This window comes from Talpa europaea (genome assembly GCF_964194135.1).
Source record: "Talpa europaea genome assembly, chromosome: 13".
NCBI classification, from domain to species: domain Eukaryota; kingdom Metazoa; phylum Chordata; class Mammalia; order Eulipotyphla; family Talpidae; genus Talpa; species Talpa europaea.
This window is the reverse complement of record NC_140080.1, coordinates 82097388-82119231: the sequence shown is the minus strand read 5'-3', so window position 1 is coordinate 82119231 and position 21844 is coordinate 82097388. Positions and strand designations below refer to the sequence as shown.

At 42.1% G+C, this 21844-nt stretch overlaps 1 protein-coding gene across 1 annotated transcript; it reads left to right on the top strand.

Moving 5' to 3' along the window:
- Window positions 1–703: 703 nt before the first annotated feature.
- On the top strand, window positions 704–21728 carry CFAP53 (cilia and flagella associated protein 53; the record flags this gene model as incomplete). Its single annotated transcript, XM_084252898.1, has 8 exons — window positions 704–811; window positions 5138–5367; window positions 5815–5988; window positions 8547–8850; window positions 13075–13293; window positions 16411–16627; window positions 18417–18519; window positions 21500–21728. Exons 1-8 carry the CDS (start codon window positions 743–745, stop codon window positions 21726–21728), a joined length of 1545 nt encoding a protein of 514 aa, XP_084109024.1. The 5' UTR covers window positions 704–742.
- Between the last annotated feature and the right edge of the window lie 116 nt (window positions 21729–21844).

The window sequence follows — 21844 nt, the reverse complement described above, 5'->3', positions numbered from 1 at the left end:
CTTCATTGTGCCAGCCACCTTGTGTCACTGCCCTTCTGGCCCTTCTGAGCTACCCCCCTCCATCCTAGGGCGCCCCAAGGATACGCCCTAGGGTTTTATTAATAAGAGTTATAATTGCTGGTTGAATGGGCTGAGGAGGCACTTAGGCTTTCAGCCTTAATTGTCTTAGATGTAAAATGAGGGTAATACCTGCTGTTCCATTAACCGTGTAAGATATATGTGAGGCTCAAAGGTTTTATGTGTGAAAATACCTTGCAAATTACTGTAAAGAACTATGCAAATATAAGGTGGTCCTGTGATGATTATTATGCTCATCATCAAGATTAAATTGGAGATGGCCACAAAATTTAGCCTTTCCACAAAATGTTCACTTACCTCAGGTTTTTAGACCGATTACAGGGTCTAAATAGAAAAATCAATTGGCTTGTGATTAGATCTTTGCCTTCACTTCTGGGTAAGGAAGATTTTTCCTGTTTTTCTGGGGAACTCTAGAGGAAGGGACTGAGATTGGCAGGAGGCCAGGCCACGGGCGGGCCGAGGATCGCGCAGGCTCGTCAACTCCCATCCGAGAGGATGTCGCCAGTGCCGCCTCCGTGGTCACCATGGTGACGGGGCCAACTTCCGCCTCTCACGCGAGGTGCACCATGGCAACGAGAACTACGCGTCGCGGAAGCTAACAGTGCTGGTTGCAGCGGCTGGGGAGCCGCGGTGTATTCCACCCCTATTCTGAAGGAACTAGAAAATGTACAGCCAGCGGTTTGGCATCGTACAGCGGGAGGTTAAGGGCCCTACTCCCAAAGTGGTGATCGTGGTAAGCACGAGATGTGAATGCGGGAACCTACTGTTTTCTGCCTCTCCAGTCACTCCTGGCCCAGCTGAGCCCATCCTGGCCCCCAGGTGGGGCTCTGTAGGGTACCTGGTACCTAATGCAGTGGGTTGGATTTTGAAACAAGGAGGAATAAAGTTGCTCACCTAACTCCTGTACTCCAACCACCTTCCCTTTCCACTTCTTCCTCCCCACCCGCATACAGTCAGTTATAATATTTAGATTCTGTGTTTGGATAATCGCCGCTTGGGTTCTCGAGGTTTTTCAGTTTCCAAGTCTCAAAATTCTGTTCCTTTTCAGTGCTAAATATGGCCACAGAGCGGGGACTAGGCCAGGTGGCAGGAAATCAGGGGTCTGGACTGAATGTGATTCTGCTGAATAAACTTGGGCTGGGCCTGTGCCCAGCCCAAGAACTCGGTCTGTGGAAGGGGGATTGGGCTGTAAGTGTTGTGAGCCCTTGCTATGCCAGCTCAACTATAACAAGTGTCCCTGCAGGTCTTGAAATAGGATGATAGTTGGTTGCTTCAGGCTAATGCTGCCTGCTGCAGAATTTGATGGGTCCTGCTCAGAACCCCAGACACTTTGTTCGTACTCCTGGATTCCTGTGCGTCTACAAACTTGTTTCTTCTGACTAGAAAACCTTCCAGGAGTAATTAAGCAATAGCAGAGAAATTACTTGAGCCCCCACTGTGTACACAGGACTGTGAGAGGTATACTGTAAATACAGTATACTGGGAGGTTACCTTTCATAAGTCTTATCCCTGCTTTCAAGTTGCTTATCAACTAATTTCAGGAACAATTTGCTTATTCATAAAACCATCTAAGATAAATGCTGTAGATAATGATATGCTATATTGTCTGTGATGGCACTTTATGGAATAATGAATGATGCAGTTTTATTATGCTCCACAGTACACAGAGCAATTCTCAGTGTAGACCTGCTCCCTCTTCTCTAGGCCCAAGGATCTAGAGAATCACTCTGGAAATAAGTAGACTGGAGGATCCTATGGACTGTAGGGTACAAGGTGATAATTTCAGGCAATTCATGAAGGAGAGAAGCTATCTATTTTGAGTTCTGTGTCTAAATACAAAGCTTAGGCACTGGGCTTTTGGTCAGGTGTCATTACTTGTTCCAGGAACCAATAAGGAACACACAAAAATGTGACCGCTAAATGAGGTAAGAATGCCTATGAATGCTCTGTGCTTGTAGAAGAATAAGGAGGAAAAGGAAAAGGTCAGAGTTGGTACATCTCAGATGTCAGATTATGATAAGCAATGTGGATGTTGGAGGTGGCAGAGTGTGGATAAAGAAAGCAAGCCACCAGAGTTGAGATTTGAAAGCCAACAGCTCCAGGAGGAAGCAATAATAGATGTACTGTCTTGAGTAATGGAGAAGCAAAAGGAGCAGCTAGCTGCTGAATGCCACCTAGGGACCCAATTATTTGATTCTCGAAGTAGTTTTTTAGGGGAACATTTATTTTGCTCATTTTGGCAGGTGAGGAAACGGGCTCAAAGAGACTAAGTAACTTGCTTAAGATCACAATTAGTAATGGGTAGAGGCCAGAATCAATCTGTAAAGCATTGTTCTTTAAGACTTTAGAAATGGTAATACTAGGAACTGTAATTTGAGATATTACAATAAGAAAAGGCTTTGCTGGTGACCTTGAAACTGTAATGTTGTTAATTCCAGTGTTCTGCCTTTAGCATAGCTTAGAGTTATAATGTGGTCATTAATCACATATGAGTTTTGTATACTTTAAGTGTGCTTAAAGTTTAAAATAACAATATTTTGGATACATTGCTTAAATAAAAGATATTGATAAAATTATGCCCTCTTTCTTTTTACATTTTTTAAATGCAGCTACTAGAAAATGTTTCATTACAAATATGCTTCATATTGTTATATTTCTATTAAGCAGTGTAGATTTTGAGTAATGCCAAGACTACATGGATTGGCATTCCCTTTTCAGAGACTACTCTGGCCATACATTATTCATCTAGAGATAGGTCCTTCCCGACCACAGAGTCCTGTGCAGGCTGCCCCAGCTGTTAAAGTGCTCCTCACTCCTTGCCTCAGGCTGTCACCCTCCATTCCCATTCTTGTCTTTAGTCAAAATGTACTGCAGAGCCTGGTTTCTGCACTAACAACTCAAGAGAATTGATTTTTGACCTTGGTGCATGGTTCTTAGCTCGTATGTCTACTGGAAGCCTCAGTTCCTATGTGTGTTCGGCCCAAAGTGTAGCCTTGACCCTGTTCTATTTTATTGTCAAATGAATCTACATTAATAAAATTTCGTACATATTAGAAAACAGTTAACTGGCTCTAGGCTATAAATCTGAGATGGCTTGTTACTTCCCATGATATAACCCCTTAGCATTACCTTATGTCTCCAACCCATCTCAACCCTGCCTTATCTTATTCAACTAAATCTAAATATATTAAGTGCACACTGAACCCTGAGTCTTTTCATCAGGCTGTCTTCAAATGTTGATTTTCTTTTCCCAGAGACTCCTTTAACAAGACCCAGCCCTATTATTTTAGTGACCTTAACAGTGATGTTTTAAGTGTAAATGATCATATTCACTCTGCCACATGAGTTACGAATTTTGTGACTATGAATCTGCAATCCAGAGTCTCACTACTCTCCTAAGGATGACTTCATTAAACCGGCTGGACATACAAACTTCAAGACCATGGATTTCATGGTGGCCCCAGGAGGATCAGAAATTGCATCCAGCCTACCCAGAAACATAGTTTCTTCATTTATTCATCCATCCATTTATTCACTTATATTGAGAACCTGATAGTGAGGGGCATCGTGCTCAGGCTAGGAATAGAGAAATGAAAAAAGACATAATCTGTTGTGATTTTATATTTAAATGCATCCATATGTATTCAAAGAGGTTATGTTTTCAAATCTTCAGGGGAAGTTTGAATGAAATGGATGTATTTATAGAAATTCAAGATATCCAAAATTTAAAGAGCACAGCCCTTGCATTAAACTTCTGAGCACAATAGAAATAGGAGTAAAACTCTACCACCTAGTTCCTTCCCTCTTTTCTTTTCCTTGTCTCCCTTTCTTCCTTCTTTCTTTCTTTTTTTTTGTGGGACCCTCTCCGGTGGCCAGAGATCCCTAGCTGGCGCTGCAGAAGCTGCGAGCAGCCTCGCAGCCCAGCGCTCAACCGCTGCGCCACCTGGGGAGGCCCCTTTCTTCTGTCTTAGTAAAGGGGTTTTCATTTTCACAATTCATTATTTTTATTCTGCATATCTAGATAGTAGCTTTTTAAAAAGATTTATTTTAGGGCCTCCCCGGTGGCACAGCAGTTGAGTGCTGGGCTGTGAAGCTGCCCGCAGCCTCTGCAGCGCCGGTTCGATCCCCAGCTGGCCGGTGAGCGTCCCACCTGGCGCGCAGACCTCTCCTGTCTCGCCCAAGCTGCTCCCCTCAGCAGTGTACTTCGTCAGTCTGCCTGTTCTGCTCTGCTCTGGCTCTGCTCTGGCTCTGGTGAATTCTCTCACACTCCCGCACTTCTGACTGTACCCAGTGCTTATATAAATAAATAAACCTTTTAAAAAGAGATTTATTTTATTATACAGGAACTGGGGTACAGGGCAGAGGCGTGGGAGGGTGAGAGAATTCACCAGAGGCAGAGTGGGGAGCAGAACAGGCAGACAGACTGAAACACACTGATGAGGGGAGCAGCGGGCAAGGAAGGAGAGGTCTGCGCGCCATGTGGGTATCTCCCTGGCTGGCTGGGAATCGAACCTGCGCTGCAGAGGCTGCGGACAGCTTCACAGTGCTGCGCTCAACCCGCTGCACCACCGGGGAGGCCTGATAGTAGCTTCTTAATTGAAAATATTTTGATGGCAATAACTATGTTACCTATCCTTGAGAAACAGTGTGTGATCTTGGGTGGCAAGATCAAGGTCAGGAATTAGAAAACCTCTAATTCTTGTTCTACACAGTCTGCCCTAATTAGTTGAAGCCCCTCGAGCAATGTTATCAGAGCATGTATACTCTCTCTAGGTTTGACACAAAAAATCTGGAGTCCTGTTCCAATTTTTAACTAATTTTATCAACTGTTATTCAAAAGGCAAGAATATTGGAAACTGATTTGATGGTATCTTACATTAGTTTCAAGAACCAAGCAAATCACATCTTAAGCATCTAAGCTGTTTGCAGTTGTAACAGTGTGTATTAGGTTTATATACCACAAGTTATTTAGTCTGAGTACTGGTGGATGTCATGATTAATTGGAAATATGCACTTGATTTTAGACCTCTCAAAAGTGACAGTTGTTACTGGTTTTCAGAGAGCCAAGCCTCCCAAAGACCAAGGGACTGAGAGACACCTACAGAGAATCCAACGCAGCCATCAGGAACATCATGCTATCTTGGCTTCCATTAAGTCAAGTGAGCGGGACCGCTTGAAAACTGAGTGGGAACAGCACACTGACCGCAAGTTTGTGAAAAGTCTTGTGCAAGCAAGAATCCAGGATGCCATGCAAGGGTTTATCATCAACACTGAAGAAAGGCGAAACAAGTAAGGCTCAAACCTGGGTGTCCCAGTCTATGAAACTTGCCCCAAACCACAATTTGAGATTAGCCAATCAAAAATCAAGTGAATTTTTATAGTAAAGATCATGGCTGAGATATTTATATTCCTACCAAATCAATGGCTATTGCTTGTTTGTGTTTTCACTTGTGATAACCTATCCTTGAAATAATGTATTTTGTTACTTTAAAATCTACTCATTTTCTTTTTGAAGATGGTATATTACATATCACTTTTGTATGCAATTGAATAAAACATGACACAGATTTGTCTCTTCATGGTTTTAAATGTCAACTGACCTTATCATGAGGAAGATTAAAATTTATAACAAAATTATGGTAAAATATGCTTCTAAAATCAAATATAAAAATAAAAATCAATTACTAAAATTGGCTGTGCCATGAAAGTTTTAATTTTTTTGTCATTTTGGTTCAGGCTACGTGAACTTTTGGCATCAGAAGAAAATGAGTATTTTTCTGAAATGCAATTGAAAGAAGAAACAATTGAGGAAAAAACAGATAGAATGAGAGATAAAATCAGATTACTGAAAGAGAAGAAAGAAAAAGAAAGACAAGACTTTGTGACTGCAAAGCTAGACCAGCAATTCAGGTAATGATGTCAGGAAAATACAGCAGAGGAACTGAGGTTGGGTTTTTTTTTTTTTTTTTAAAGATATATTTATTCATTTACATAAGATCCAGGGTACAGGCCAGATGTGCGGGAGGATGAGAGGATTCACCAGAGACAGAGCTGGGTACAGAACAGGCAGACCGACGAAACACAATGCTGAGGGGAGCAGCGGGCGGGAGGGACAGGAGAGGTCTTCTGCATCATGTGGGACACTCGCCGGCCGGCCGGCCAGCCGGGATCAAACAGGCGCTGCAGAGGCTGCGGACAGCTTTATAGTGCGGCACTCAACCGCCTGCACCACCAGGGGAGGCCCCAGATTGGTGTTTTAAAAAAAGATTTAGGAATGCTAACTAATATTAAAAGTCTAGCTTTAAGAGGGTATATGTGTTAGTTGTATTTTCAAGTCATGGTTTTATATACACATCATTGAATAATACAGGCACTGAGGGACTTTCTGTTAGAATTTTAGACTGATGAATTCATTTTTCTTTTTTTTTTTAAGATCTATTTATTTATTTATTTATACAAGCACTGGGTACAGTCAGAAGCGCGGGAGGGTGAGAGAATTCACCAGAGCCAGAGCGGGGAGCAGAACAGGCAGAAGGACAGAAGTACACTGCTGAGGGGAGCAGCGGGCGGCAGGAGAGGTCTGCGCGCCATGTGGGACCCTCCTCCGGTGGCCGGGGAGCAACTGGGGATCGTACCGGTGCTGCAGAGGCTGCGGGCAGCTTTGCAACCCAGCGCTCAACCGCTGTGCCACCGGGGAGGCCCTGATGAATTCATTTTCAATGTGAAAGTTTTTGTTAACCTAGTAATTTCAGCTTCTGTTATCTTTTTGAGTCTTTCACAGAATATAGATAACAGCTGGTTATCATTTATGTTATTCATCAGCATGATTATCTGTTAAATTAACATTTATGGGGCATTGAGTAAGTTATTTTCTGAAATTACACCACGCCCCAACCCTCAAGGAGATTCCAATTTAGTTAGGCAAATGAAACTAATCCTTATCGAAGGGTGAATAATGCTTATAGTACTTGATAAATGTTGATTTATTCCCATCCTTTCATTAGTCTTAGCAACGCAGACTTCCCTTTTTTTTTTTTTTTTTTTTTTCGTGGGACCCTCGCCAGTGGCTGGGGATCGAACTGGCACTGCAGAGGCTGCGGGCAGCCTCGCAACCCAGCGCTCAACTGCTGCACCACGAGGGGAGGACCAGCAACTCAGATTACCTTGGAAGTTCTTTGTTGGGACCATTTTACAAATTTCAGCTTCTTAGTGCCCAACTTGATTTAGAACACAGGAGGAAAACTTGATGTTTATAAACACTTTTCAACCAGAGGTGCTCAAATGTGGTTGTATGCCTGAACCTTCTTGAGGAGCTCTGAAAAAATAAAGATGTCTATGTCCTACCCTCAGATGGAACTGATTTAACGAGTCTAGTCTGGGGGAGAAGGGAGAAAGGGGGAGTGAGGTTTGGAAGCTATCTCTAAGTCATTCTAAAGTGCAGGGCACATCTAAAACACAGATGGTATTGAATATAACAGCCCTTACATTAAAAATGAACTCAGTGAAGAAGTTACTTAAAAAATTTATTTATTTATACATACAAGAACTGGGGTATAGGCCAGAGTTGCAGGGGGGTGAGAGGATTCACCAGAGACAGAGCAGAAAGCAGAGAAGGTGGATCTACTGAGATACACTACTAAGGGAAGCAGTGGGTGGACAGGAGATGTCTGCTGCGCCATGTGGGTCAGCTCCCTGGCCAGGGATCAAACTCATGCCACAGTGGCTGGCGATAGCTTGATAGCGCTGTGTCTTTAACTCCTGCGCCACCAGGGAGGCCCATACGTTTGGAGAAATTTGAATTACTAAGACTGAAAGAGGAGTGAGGTCTAAATACTTAGAGAAAGAGCATTTCTTCCTGGATGATGACAGAGGCTGGGTATGAAAATGCAACAGTAGAGCTGCTGTCTAGACTCCAGTAGAAACCCCATTAGTGGACCATGCCCTGCTATGAATACAGGAGCAGTGGGGAGGCTTCACCACGATATGCTGACCCGCTTGGATTTTTCCTTGGCTCTGCATGTGGGATCTCTTCCTGCCATACCCTTAACCCATTTGTATTACAGGGGCTCATCCCTCTTCTGTTTCCACTGCAGTAATACTAACAGTTACCATTCATGAACTCCTATTATCTACCAGGTATTTACATCCATTATCTTTGGTCCTTACCAGAACCTTAAAAGACAGTTATTTTATTGATGCAGAAACAAGCTCAGATAGGCTGGGGTTTTGATCCACACAGGAATGTCAAAACTAGGATCAAAGCCTGCTCAGCTTGACGCCAATGCCTGTAATTTGTGACATCATGGTTCTGCCTTCCTGTTGCTCCCTCACCTGTTTACTTTGCTCACATGGCCTAAATCCAGGCTTTGACTTTTCTTACTGCAATGCATAGCAGTGCTGGTATGTCCCTAAAGAGAGTAGTGTTTCATGAAAGGCTGGCTTCTGCCTTTTTAAAATTCTCCTTTCAGGGAACGCTGCGAGGAGCTCCGTGTTAAACTCTCTTCTATCCACCAGAAGAAGGTGTGCGAGGAGCGGAAAGCACAGGTCACTTTCAATGAGGAGCTGAAAAGGCAAAAGCTTCTAGAAGAGCAGATGTTCTCAAAGCTCTGGGAGGAAGACCGATTGGCCAAGGAAAAGCGAGAAGCCGAAGAGGCGAGGAGGCAGAAAGAGCTGGTGGAGAACACACGCCTGGGCCTGGACGCCCAGATCACCAGCATCAGGGCCCACATGCAGGCAGCACAGCAGCTGAAGGACGAGGAGGCGCGCCTGTTGGTGAGCCTCGTCAAGCGTTAGTCAGGGATGGTTAACTCAGTGGGTGGGACGCCCTTGTAGGCCAGTTTCTGGACAGTTTGCCTAAGTGCCTGGTTGGTCACAGGGTCACAAGACCATGTTCAGAGCCTTGGGTTTCAAGGCCCAGCAGAGCCTTCTATTGGGTAGGGCAAGTGACTTCCCTACTGTGACTTAGTTTCTTCATCTGAAAAAGGAGGCAAAAGACACTTGTCTTTGTTGTGAGGATGAAGTGGGCTAATCACTGGCAGTGCCCTAGAGGGCTAGTGGTGAATTTGGCAACATCCCCCCATGCTTTGGTGTGGATAATGGAGAGTTCCTGAATCCTTTGTAAAGTGTTGTTGGTAACTTGACTGATCCCCTCCCTCCAGGATATCCATATTTTTGTTCCAACAAGATTGCTGCCCCTACTGTGTCAAAGGAAATGTGTGAGAATACTAAAAAAGCAGCAGTTTTGTAAGTTTATCAACCTTTCAGCCACTGATACTTTAATACCACTAAATTTAAGGGGACAAAAGCAATATTTTCCTGGAAAACTCCAAACATTGAAATTTGGAATCTTAAGAAAATTCAAAGTTAAGGTATTTCAGAGCCCTCAGAAGCCTTCTCTGGGTCTGAGACTGCTGTGTTTTGAAGAATTTGATAGAATTCTAAACATTTTTTTAAAAGATTTATTTGTATTTATTTATGCATACAAGAACTGGGGTGTAGGCCAGAGGAACGGGGGCAGGGTGTGTGTGTGAGAGGATTCACCAGAGACAGAGTGGGGAGCAGAACAGGCAGATCCACTGAGATGCACTGCTGAGGGGAGCAGCGGGTGAGGCAGGAGAGGTCTGGTGTGTCATATGGGTCAGTTCCCTGGCTGGGGATCGAACTCATGTTGCAGTGGCTGGTGTTAGCTTGATCGTGTTGAGACTTAACCCCTTGAGCCACCAGGGAGGCCCAAAAGTCTGAATACTTCAGCTTCTCTGAGAAAATAAAAATGACTACCCTCAGTTGCCTTACATATATGCCTTACATATGCCCTTCCTCTGGTGTAACACACCTTGTGAGCCACTTTTACCCATAATACTCCTGACACCAAATGTAGGTTTTTTTTTTTTTCTCACACCAAACAATTCTCTGATTCTCTGTGGTCTCCTTGAACCAGGTGTCCTTCACTTAGACCCATTTCTGATGTTAACCACCAGAGAATGTGTCACACTTCATAGGTTTGAGAACTCAGTTCCCAGGTCGCCCCCTCCTTCAGATGCCAGCCTCAGGGAGTGGGTCCCCAGGTTACCTACACTTCTTGAAGAGATGCACAAGTCAGGGTTGTTTGCATAGAGCTTTCATACCCTCCCTGGGAAAACCACACTCCCAGGACTTCGATGTATTCCCCAACCTGGAAGATCTCCATACCCTATCATTTGGGGTGTTAATGGAGGTTTCATTACATAGACATTATTGATTAAGTCTTTGGCCATTGGTGAATGAATTCAATCTCTAGCTCCTCTTTCTTCCTTGGGAGTAGAGGAGGGAGCTGGAAGTGCCAATCCTCTAAACACATGGCTTGGTCTTTCTAGTGACCAGGCCCCATCCTGGAGCCATTTAGGATTCTCCAGCCAGCAATCACTTCATCAGGATACAAAAGACTACCTTCTCACTTTGGCAGTCCGAGGATTTTAGGAGCTTTGTGCCAGAAATCAGTACAAAGAACAAATATTTATTTTTTGTTATATCATGCCTAGCCCTCCAACTATATGTTGCTGTCTCTACCTTGCTTAAAGTTTTTTGAAATAACTTTAGACTCACAAGAAGTTGCAAAAAATAGCACCTGTGTACCTTTATATAACCCTGTGTGTGTGTGTGTGTGTGTGTAAGTATAATAAAAACCAGGAAACCTTTGAATTTCACCATTTATGTATGCACGCTGTAGGAGAAAGGATATTTTTTCTATGAGATGTTATCACACATAAGCAATACCAGCTTCAGGATATAGAAGTGTTCCATCACCCGAAGACACTGCTTCCAGCTTTACAGCTCTGCCCTTTCTCAACCCTAGCCCTGGCACACACTGATAGGATATTTATCACTATTTTATCATTTCAAAAATGTTGTATAAATTCCACCCTTTTTAATTGTTTTATTATGAACATTTTCAAATGCATAGAATGGAGATTAGAGTGAATCCCTGTGTACCCATCTCCCACTTTCAGCAGCTGATAGATTTTTGCCAGATTGATTTCTTCCTGCTCACACCTGACCCCTGCGCTCAGTTTTGTTTTAGGACAAATCCCAGACATGTCATTTCTCCCTTAAATGCATTACAAGTATGCATCTTACATAAATAAGGACTTTCCTTATACAATGCCAATCAGAGCTTAAAAAATAATTAACATTCATTTTTATCTTTTAAAATCAGCATCAAATTTCCATCAGTGTCTGAATTATTTTATATTTAAATCAGGGTCCAAACATGGTTTTTATGTTACAAGTTTCTTTTAGACAGAGTATCATTCAAACTAGGGCACATTTGAGTTTACAGGAAGTGTTATTAATTCAATATATCAGCATAACAGGTGTAAAATCAGAATTCTCCTGGTGAAACCAAGACTTTATAAAATATTTTAGGTCTTTGCATCTGGAACACTTCTCCCAACCCCTTCTCTAGCTCTTTCATGGTCTGGATTTGGCTGATTGCTTCCTCCTGGTGTTGTCAACCTTACTTCTTGAAAAGTGTGCCCTGCTAACCACTGCCTTTCATATTTGATACCCACTGTTTCCCTTGGATGCCGCATGGCATTTTCTTTTTTTTTTTTTGATTTATTTATTTTATTTATACAAGCACCGGGTACAGTCAGAAGCGTGGGAGGGTGAGACAGTTCACCAGAGCCAGAACGGGGAACAGAACAGGCAGACCGATGAAATACACTGCTGAGGGGAGCAGCTGGCGTGGCAGGAGAGGTTGCATGCCATGTGGGACCCTCGCCAGCGGCCAGGGAGCGAACTGGCGCTGCAGGGGTGCGGGCAACTTCGCAGCCCAGCGCTCAACCGCTGTGCCACCAGGGGAGACCCGGCATTTTCACTTACATTAGCTAATTTGACCCTCACTGACCAGTGCAGATTTACTGCTCTTGGCATTAATGGAAAAATTGTAGCATATACCTCTCCTCTCACAAACCAATAACCATGCTATTCATGGCTGTTGTGAATGTCTGTTACGTCAAGACAAACTGGGAACTGTGTCCCATCTTCATGATTGCCGTCCCAGCTAGGCAAGTGCTTATCCTTCCAGGAGAGTTTAGCTGCCTCTGGAGAGAAGGCTAATGCCTAAGTTGATACCAAACCCAGACTTTTGCCAAATCCACAATGTCCAAAAGCATTGGTGCCCGAGTTAAAACTGCTTGAGTAGTCAGGCAATTAAGCCAGCCTGGAGTGTCAGAAAGATAAGACAATGCATGGGAGAGGGTGAATTCTTTTATAGAACAAAATGCTTAAAATTTCATTTTGTGTATTTAACTGACATGCACATCTCCAGTTTTGGACTCTTATTGTTGCTTAATAATATGTCCAAATCTCAATGTGCAGATGTATATACAAGAGTAAGTCTGGACAGTCCCCTTATCTGCAGGGGCCGGTTCTAGACTCCCGGTGGGTGTCTGAGCCAAGGGTAGTATCAAACCCTGCCTGTATTATCTTTTTTCCTATATACATGTACTTACAGCAAAGTATACTTTATAAATAAGTACACTAGGAGACTAGAAAAAAAATGATAAACTACAACAATTATAACAGTATGTTGTAATAATAGTTATGTAAATGTGGTCTTTGTCTCTCTGTCACTGTCTCTGTCTTCCTCTCTCTCAAAATATCTTGTTTTGTATCATATTTTTGGACCTCTGTTGACTCTGGGTAAATGAAGCCCATGGATAAAAGGGGACTACTGTGTACAGAAATGTCAAGAGTGGTGGGATATGTTGGGGTACTAGGATTAAAGGTGATTTCTTTTTATACTTTTCTGCATTTAGAATTCCACTATTATTTATTACTTTATAAACACCTGTAGAAATTTTATAAAACCTTATCACCAACTCAGCATTAAGGTTGTTTCATTTCTTTGTTTCTCGTGTGTGTGTGTGTGTGTGTGTGTGTGTGTGTGTGTCCAAGAAACCCTTTATCTCATCTCTTTGTCCAACTATGCTGATCTTCATTATTTTTTTACCTTAGAAAAACAGCTCTGCACAGGTAAAACTTGAGAATGAACAGGAGAAGCTAAAGAAGCAAAGGATGAAACAGGAAAATAGGGCTGCTTTGGAAAAAGGCCTCAAAGAGAAGATGGAGCATGTGCAGCGGGAACAGAGAGACGAGCAGTACCTGGACATGCAGCTTGTGCAGAGGGCCCTAGAAGACTTACAGAAAGAGGCTGATAAAAAGAAACAAAAGAGAGTAAGACATTATGGCATGTCTAAATGTGCTGGATGAGATCTTGTTGTGCTCTCAGTCTTGCAGGGCCAGCCACATGGAGAGTGAACTATATATTTTCTCCCAGTTTCTGGCTGTCTTTTCTTTCTCTTGATAGTATTTTTCTTTTTCTTTTTTAAAGATTTATTTATTTGTTTGTTTGTTTGTTTGTTTGTTTATGCATATAAGAACTCGGGTACAGGCCAGGGGTGAAGGGGTGGGGGGTGAGAGGATTCACCAGAGAAAGTAGGGAGCAGAACAGGCAGATCTACTGAAATACACTGCTGAGGGGAGCAGCGGGTGAGACAGGAGAGGTCTGCTGCACCATGTGGGTCAGCTCCCTGGCCGCTGGGGTTCGAACTCATGCTGCAGTGACTGGCAGTAGATTGATAGCGCTGTCTTTAACCCCTGTGCCACCAGGGAGGCCCCATTGATAGTATTTTTCATAGCACAAAAGTTGTTAATTTTAATCAAGTCCAGCTTATCAATTTTTTTTTAAGATTTATTTATTTATTTATACAAGCACTGGGTACAGTCAGAAGCGCGGAAGGGTGAGAGACTCCACCAGAGCCAGAGCGGAGAGTAGAATAGGCAGAGTGACGAAGTGTACTGCTGAGGGGAGCAGCAGGCGGCAGGAGAGGTCTGCGCACCATGTGGGACCCTCGTAGGTGGCCTGGATCAAACCAGTGTTGCAGAGGCTGAGGGCAGCTTCGCAGCCCAGTGCTCAACTGCTGTGCCACCAGGGGAGGCCCATCAATTCTTTCTTTTATGAATTGTGCTTTTAGTGTTGTATCTAAAAACTTGCTATCAAACTCAAGGTTATCTAGATTTTTTCCTATGTTATCTCCTTGGAGTTTTATAGTTTTATGTTTTACATTTAGGCCTATGATCCATTTTGAATTAATTTTGTGACAGATGTAAGATCCGTGTCTAGACCCATTTTTTTTCACATGTGCATGTCCAGTTGTCCCAGCAACTGTTGGGACTTTAGTAGCTGCTTTGTATTTTGCTTCTTTGTCAGGGATCAGTTTACTATTTGTTGTTGGTCGTGGTCTAATGTGGGTTCTCTATTCTTTTCTATTGATCTATTTGTCCTTTCACAAATTCTGTGCTGTCTTGATTACTATAGTCTTACAGTAAATCTTGAAGTTGGGTAGTATCAGTACTTTGACTTTAAAAAAATATTTTTTAATTAATTTTTAAATTTTTTACATCATTGTTCATTTTTTAAAAATTTATTTATTTATACAAGCACTGGGTACAGTCAGAAGAGCGGGAGGGTGAGAGAATTCACCAGAGCCAGAGTGGGGAACAGAACAGGCAGACTGATGAAGTACACTGCTGAGGGGAGCAGCAGGTGTGGCAGGAGAGGTCTGTGCACCTTGTGGGATCCTTGCCGGCGTCCAGGGATCCAACTGGTGCTGCAGAGGCTGCAGGCAGCTTCGCAGCCCAGAGCTCAGCTGCTGCGCCACTGGGGAGGCCCACATCATTGTTCATTTTTAAACAATATTTGCTTCCCCCACCCCCTCAGTTTGAGTCCCCATAGAATCTCCTTCCCCAAGGCACCCGTGCACCATCACCTCAGTCCCCTGTGCTCCTCCCTCCCTCTCTTTGATTCCTTTCCCTCCTCCTCCCCTGCAGCATGTCTCTGATTTATAATTGTCTGTTTTTGCTTTGTTGTGTTTTGTACTGTTGTTATTTTTTGACTTTGTTTTTGTCTTTCAGTGTTGACTCTATGCAAACTTCAGAATCATTTTGCCAATAATAATTTGCTGAGATTTTGATTGCGATTACAATTAAGGGATGATGGTCATTTCAGTAATATTATCTTCTGATAATACATCCTATGATAAGACATCCTATGTCTTCCATTTACTTAGGTCTTTTTAAATTTCTTTAAAAAATATTAATTTTCAAAGTGTAAGTTTTGTACTTCTTCTAAATTTATTCATAAGTAAGTATGAGTCCTGTCTGTCTACAAGTTCTGAGGATGCAGCTCCCCTCAAACCTGTGAGTCCTGCCTCAAATCTATGATATTCTAAAGCGATCAGGTCAGAGGTTGAAGGTGCCGCCACAAATATACCACCACAGAGGACAGAGAAGCCAACTAAAAATGCCTGCAGTATAAACAGCATTTTGTGTCCTTACCTGCACATTAGAATCATCTGGGAACAATCTTCTTTCCTTTTTAAAACAATAGTGGCAGCTCTCCTGCCCACCTTGACTATGCGGGTACCTCTGTTTTTCCTAATAAACCTGTCCTTTTAAAATGTAAACAAAAATAAAATAATCATCTGGGACATTAAACGTTACCTCTTAGATCAGAATCTCTGGGGAGGTGATACTCAGCTCCCCAGGTGATTCCATAGTGCAGCTAAATTGAGATTTGCTATTTTAAAGTATCAGGTGACTTGTTTTCTAGTCAAGGAAACAACATTATAATAGTAGTGGTGACTTTGGTTCAGGTTTCATCTGCCCAAATGAAAATAAAGCTGTGTGGTTTAAAATTATTTGGTCACTGCTTTCACAAATGCTTTGGGAATGTGTTTTAATTCATAAATTATTTTTTAAAGATTTATTTATTTATACAAGCACTGGGGTATAGGCCAGAGGTGCAGGAGGGTGAGAGGATTCATCATAGACAGAGTGGGGAGCAGAACAGACAGACGGACCGAAATATACTGCTGAGGGGAGCAGTGGGTGAGACAGGAGAGGTCTGCATCGCCATGTGGGAATCTCCCTGGCCAGTCAGGAATTGAACTGGTGCCGCAGAGGCTGCAGACAGCTTCACAGCACTGCACTCAACCCACTGTGCCACCAGGGATGCCCAATTCATAAGTTTTTATAAAACATTTCTAACAGATACAAAGAATGGTACAGTGAACTCCCATGTGCTTCAACCCACCTGGCTTCAACATCATCTGTGAATGACTATTTTTATTTCATCTATGCCCCCATTCATGCCCCCCCCCCAACAATTTTAGAGTAAACTCTTAATGTAATATTTGGGATTGTGACTGTAAAGATTGTTTTTAAACTCACCCTTAGTATCATCACTACACCTACCATTTTACAACATGAAGTTATTTTTATGTCTTATAGGAAGAGATGATGAGAGAACAGAAGATATATAATCAATACCTAGCACAGCGACGTGAGGAAGAAAAAGCTCAGGAGAAAGAATTGGACAGGATACTGGAGGAAGAGAAAGAAAAGAAGTTGGCTGAGAAGGACAAGGAGCTGAGACTTGAAAAAGATGCAAGGAAACAACTTGAGAATGAGGTCATGTGTACCAGAAAACTTCAAGTTCAAGAAAAGTGTAAGGAAATGAATTATAATTATATTAGAGTTAGACCTTAATTCAATTTAAGTTGCACAGTGTTTATTCTGTAGGCATTATGTATGAAATACTATGAGGGATGTAAGGAGGATGAAGGCAAATCCCAGCTATACAGAACTTCTGTAATTAAATACATGAAGCATAACCAATGAACAGTTTTATATCCCAGATTCTGAGTAGTCATGGGAGAGAGGTTCTCAAGGTTAAAGAAGCAGAAGATCCTTTGAATGCTCTGTATGCCTTAGTGATCAAGGAAGGGAGGAAGAAGGTGGGGTACAGACATCTATCTCCCCCTCCTCCCTTTTATCTGTCCCTCTGTTCTTTCTGCAGGTGTCCCCACACCTTCATTCTTTGCTTGGGTAGTTTTCTCTGCCTCTGATGCTTTTGATCTTGATAAATCCTGGGCATCTTTCAAGGCCAGCTCAGATGTCTCATTCTTTGAGAGAGGCGCTCTGTATCCTCTCTCCATGATAAACCCTCTCTGGCTCTCACGGGGGCTTGCTCATCTCTCTCAGTGTACCATTGTATTCTCTCAGCTTCAAACTGCCTGGTCACAATGGGAATTTTTTATTGTGAGGACAAAATACCACCACCAAATTTCCAACATTCCGTGTCCAGCCCAATGAACCAAAACGGTGGTGTGGACAGATTCACTCTTAGTGAATTTGCACCAGCTTGTTTTTCTAAAAGAAAGTTCATCTTGGTTCCATTGACTAATTCTCCACCCTGGGAGTTATAACAGGAGCTGAAAATTGCTAAGCTGATATCACATGAAGTTTTAAGAAAATGAGAAGAAAGATTGTAAGCAAAACAGATTTCTGTATTCATTAGTGATAAACATTTTAGAATATATTGAGAAAACACAGAACTTTTAAGTACTTGGGTCCATTTATAAGCAAGGAAACAAAATCAATCATAATTCTGCTACTCAGAAATAGCTACTACTTACAACTCAATGTGGTTTCTTCTGATATTTTCAGTAATAATATAATTTTCCCCTCTCAAATTAGAATCATAGTGTATGTATTGCTTTACAGTCTGCACTTTCTATTAATCATAGACACTTTTCTTCAATTATGAGAGTTTAAATGACTGTCTAGAAATCCATTATAAAACTGGACCATAATTTATTTTACCTATACGCAGCTAATGCTCTTTCCTTCATTGTGTTTTGGATTTTTTTTTTTACTACTGTTTTAGCATTGCAGGTTACTATCTGATACATAGGCTGTTTTGTTATTGTTGTTGTTTCTTATTTTGGGCTAACATTTGATTGTTTAAATTCCTATAAATGGATTTTGAGGTCAAAGATAAGTAAATTTCAGATGATATTGCCCAGTTGCGTTTATTCTTTTGTAAACTCTTGTTTATTTTCTTTGTCTTTTGTTCAACTGGGGTTGCATACATTTTCTTATCAATTTATAAGAGCCTTATGTACTGTTTTTCCAATATTTATTTCTAGTAAACCCTCTTATTAACATAAAGAGCAGTAAGACTATTTGGCCTCAAAAAGAAAAGCTGGGAAGTGTTTAAACAGTGGTAATATGGTATGAAAAGGGCTGAGCATAGACTTTCAATGAAAAATGATTAAGAGAAAATCTGTGTAGTTGTAACACACACTCTGTTCTATACTCAGAGGAAATGACTACTTCTACTTTCTTGATTCTAAGATCAGGCCTCCCTAAGGACAAATGGCATTGATTTCCAGAAAGATGTCACCAAGTCTTGTCCAAAAAGAATCGTTTAACAAAGATTGCTTTTCTTTCAGTGCAACGAAAAGCAAAAGAACAGGAAGAACGTGCAATGGAACAGGAACGCATAAATGAAGGTCTTAGAGAGCTTAACCGTGAAGAGAAGGAGAATTTTGCAAGGTATGGTTTTGTATTCTTTTTTTTATTCCCTACCTTGAAAAAGGGCAGACTTTTAACATAGAGAGGGGACAGTGTGTTATAAATCATGCACTATTTGCATTATTTTACATCAGTATGGCATTTTTCTTAAAAGTTCAGAGCAGTTTATAAAATTTCATAAGAAAAGAAGCATATACTTTTCATGTACAAATAAGGTGACATTCTATTGTCATTGTTTTCATACTGATCATACACATTGTGTATTAAATTGGGTCAACACCTGAAAAAAATTTTTTTTTCAAAAATAGGCACCCACACTAAATCTTAATGAAATAAAATTTCCCTCATGAAATAAATCCTGAGATACAGTGTGGCTGAATTGGTTAGAATAGTGGAAAGTCTTCTGGGGCTAAGAGTCAATGCAGATGTCCCCAGGATGAATTTTATTGGGCAGGTGCTTTGGGACACACCACTGCCTTCCTCTGCCAGGTGGCCCTGTGGTCACCACAGCCAGCTTCGGGTGGAAGGAATGGGCAGCCACCGCCTGCAGCCTTTCCTGGCCATCGCAGCCCATTCCCACTGCCTACCATGCTAACCTCATCCTGGATGGTCACCTCCCTGTCCCTGAGCCTTGTCCTCTGAGTCACCTGCACTTGTAGCATTGAAATAAGCTCTTTTTAGAAAGTGTATGGTTTACGTGCCTTGTCCGTTTAGGGGAATCTAGTGACACTATCTGGCCTATTCTACTGACTCCCCGCTGCTGCTGCTGCTCTGGGGGACTTCATTCTCATTTTGAAAACTCTGCTGTTGGAGATAGGAGAGGGACTTAATGAATAGCCACTCTCTTCCCTCACCAACTTCTGAAATCAATTGAGAGATTGTTTTTTTTTTTAAGTCTGGGTTGAAGGTTTTAGTTACCTGTTACTGTATAACAAGCACCCCATAATTTGTGGCTTGAAGTAAGTTATGATTATTTCTCATGATTCTGTGGTTGACAAGGTTCATCTGGGTCATTCTTGGTTCATTTGTTTCAAGTCAGGTTTGCATTCTTCCAAAGCCTCAATTGCAGTGGACGCCTAAGATACCTGTCCATGTAAGCTGGCATGCAACTCAGACTGGCATAGCTTCCCTTCTGTCATATTTTGTTGGTCACAAAAGCAGCAACAGGGCCTGACCAGATTCAAGAGGGTGGGGAAATAAGCATGTGGAAGGGGAGATATTATCGTGGCATCTACAGAACATAGAATTTGTCACGAGGCATATTCATGCTGTTGTCTTTATTTCTGATAAAAACTGATATTTAAATTTATAGATTGTAAAATGATATGATTGCTGTGGAAAAGTATGATGTTTCTTTAAAAACTTACAAATGATCCAGCAATCTCACTTTAGGGCATATTTCCAGAATAATTGAAAACAGGGTCTGGAAGAGATGTTTGCACACCAATGTTCATAGGATTTGGGAAACAATTCAAGTACCCCTTGATAGATGAATGAGAAAAACAAAATATGGTCTATACCCATAATGGGGTGTTTTTCAGCCTCCAAAAGGAAGGAAATTCTGACACGCTACTGTGTGGATGAACCATGAGACATTGTGCTAGGTGAAATAAGCCAGTCACAAAGAGATTAGTACTGTATGATTCCACTTATGTGATGTACCTAACATAGTCACATTTATAGTGAAGAGTGGAAGAGTGATCACCATGGTTGGAGAGAAGGGGAAGAAGAGAGCTGTTGCTGTTTCATGGGTATGGAGTTTCAGATTTGCAGGATGAAAAGATTTGGGAGCTCTGTTTCATAGCAATGTACATGTAACCAACAGCGTTGAACTGTACACTTAAAAATGGTTAAGGGCCTCCCAGGTGGCGCAGCGGTAGAGCGCTGGGTTGCGAAGCTGCCCGTGGCCTCTGCAGCGCCGGTTCAATCCCCGGCTGCTCCCCGGTCACCGGAGGAGGGTCCCACATGGCATGCAGACCTCTCCTGCCGCCCGCTGCTCCTCTCAGCAGTGTACTTCGGTCCTTCTGCCTGCTCTGCTCCCCGCTCTGGCTCTGGTGAATTCTCTCACCCTCCCACGCTTCTGACTGTACCCAGTGCATGTATAAACAAAACAAACAAACAAACAAATAAATAAATAAAAACATTCATCTATTAAAAAAAATCTTTAAAAAAAAAGATTTAAAAATGGTTAAGATGGTAAAGTTTACATTATATGATTTTTGCCACAATAAAAAATTCCTAAAATGAGTTACAGAGTTAAAATGTGGTTTATAGATGAAGGAAACTGTGCAGTTATTGCTGAACCTTACCCAGTGAGCTGCAGTGACGGACCACTGCTGTCCTTCCTTTGATGGAGAACAGAGCAGAACACAGGCAGACCGGCCTGCTTCCATCTGACCAGTGGAGAAGTCGTTTCTTCCTTAGAGAGGAGGGAGAGAGGAGGGGAGAGGGGCCAAGGACCCCCTTCACATAATAGTAAATATTTTGAGTAGGATGCTTAGAACAATACTTGTTCTAAGATTATCTTAATTTTTATTGTGTAATAAGCACACTATTGATTTTTTCCTCCATTTAGTCCCCAGGCACCCTGATTTAAATGAGAATTTATTTTTTTTTAAAGATTTATTTATTTATTTAATTTATTTGTTTATACAAGCACTGGGTACAGTCAGAAGTGCGGGAGGGTGAGAGAATTCACCAGAGCCAGAGCAGGGAGCAGAGCAGGCAGACTGACGAAATAGACTGCTGAGGGGAGCAGCGGGCAGCAGGAGAGGTCTGCGCACCATGTGGGACCCTCGCCCAGTGGCTGGGGATCGAACTGGCACTGCAGAGGCTGCGGGCAGCTTCGCAACCCAGCGCTCAACTGCTGCACCACCGGGGAGGCCCTAAATGAGAATTTTTAATTTGACTTCACAATTAAGTTTTCAATGCAAAATGCACCAAATAAATCCAAATGCTGTTGTTTTTATAATTTTATGCTTTGACACTTTTAATGTTTTAGACGCTGCAGTTTAGCCCAGGAGTATAAGAAGCAACTTCAGATGCAAATATGCTACCAGCAGCAGGCCCGGGAGGCAAGGAAGGAAGAGGAGCGCAGAGAGTTTGAAGTAGGGAGAGCAGCAAACAAGCTTTTCCAGGACAAGGTGCAGGAGATCCTGTCTACCCAGCCGCTATTGCTCCAGAACATTCATCCCATGCGGAGGGCATACTCCAATAGCCTTCCTCCTTAGTTTCATGAACATCAATGTATCTTTCCTCTGTTTTTAATATTTTTAATTATAGTATACTTGTATGCTCCTTTTAACTCATGGATAAACTGTTATTTTTTTTCTCCCAATTTGTGAAA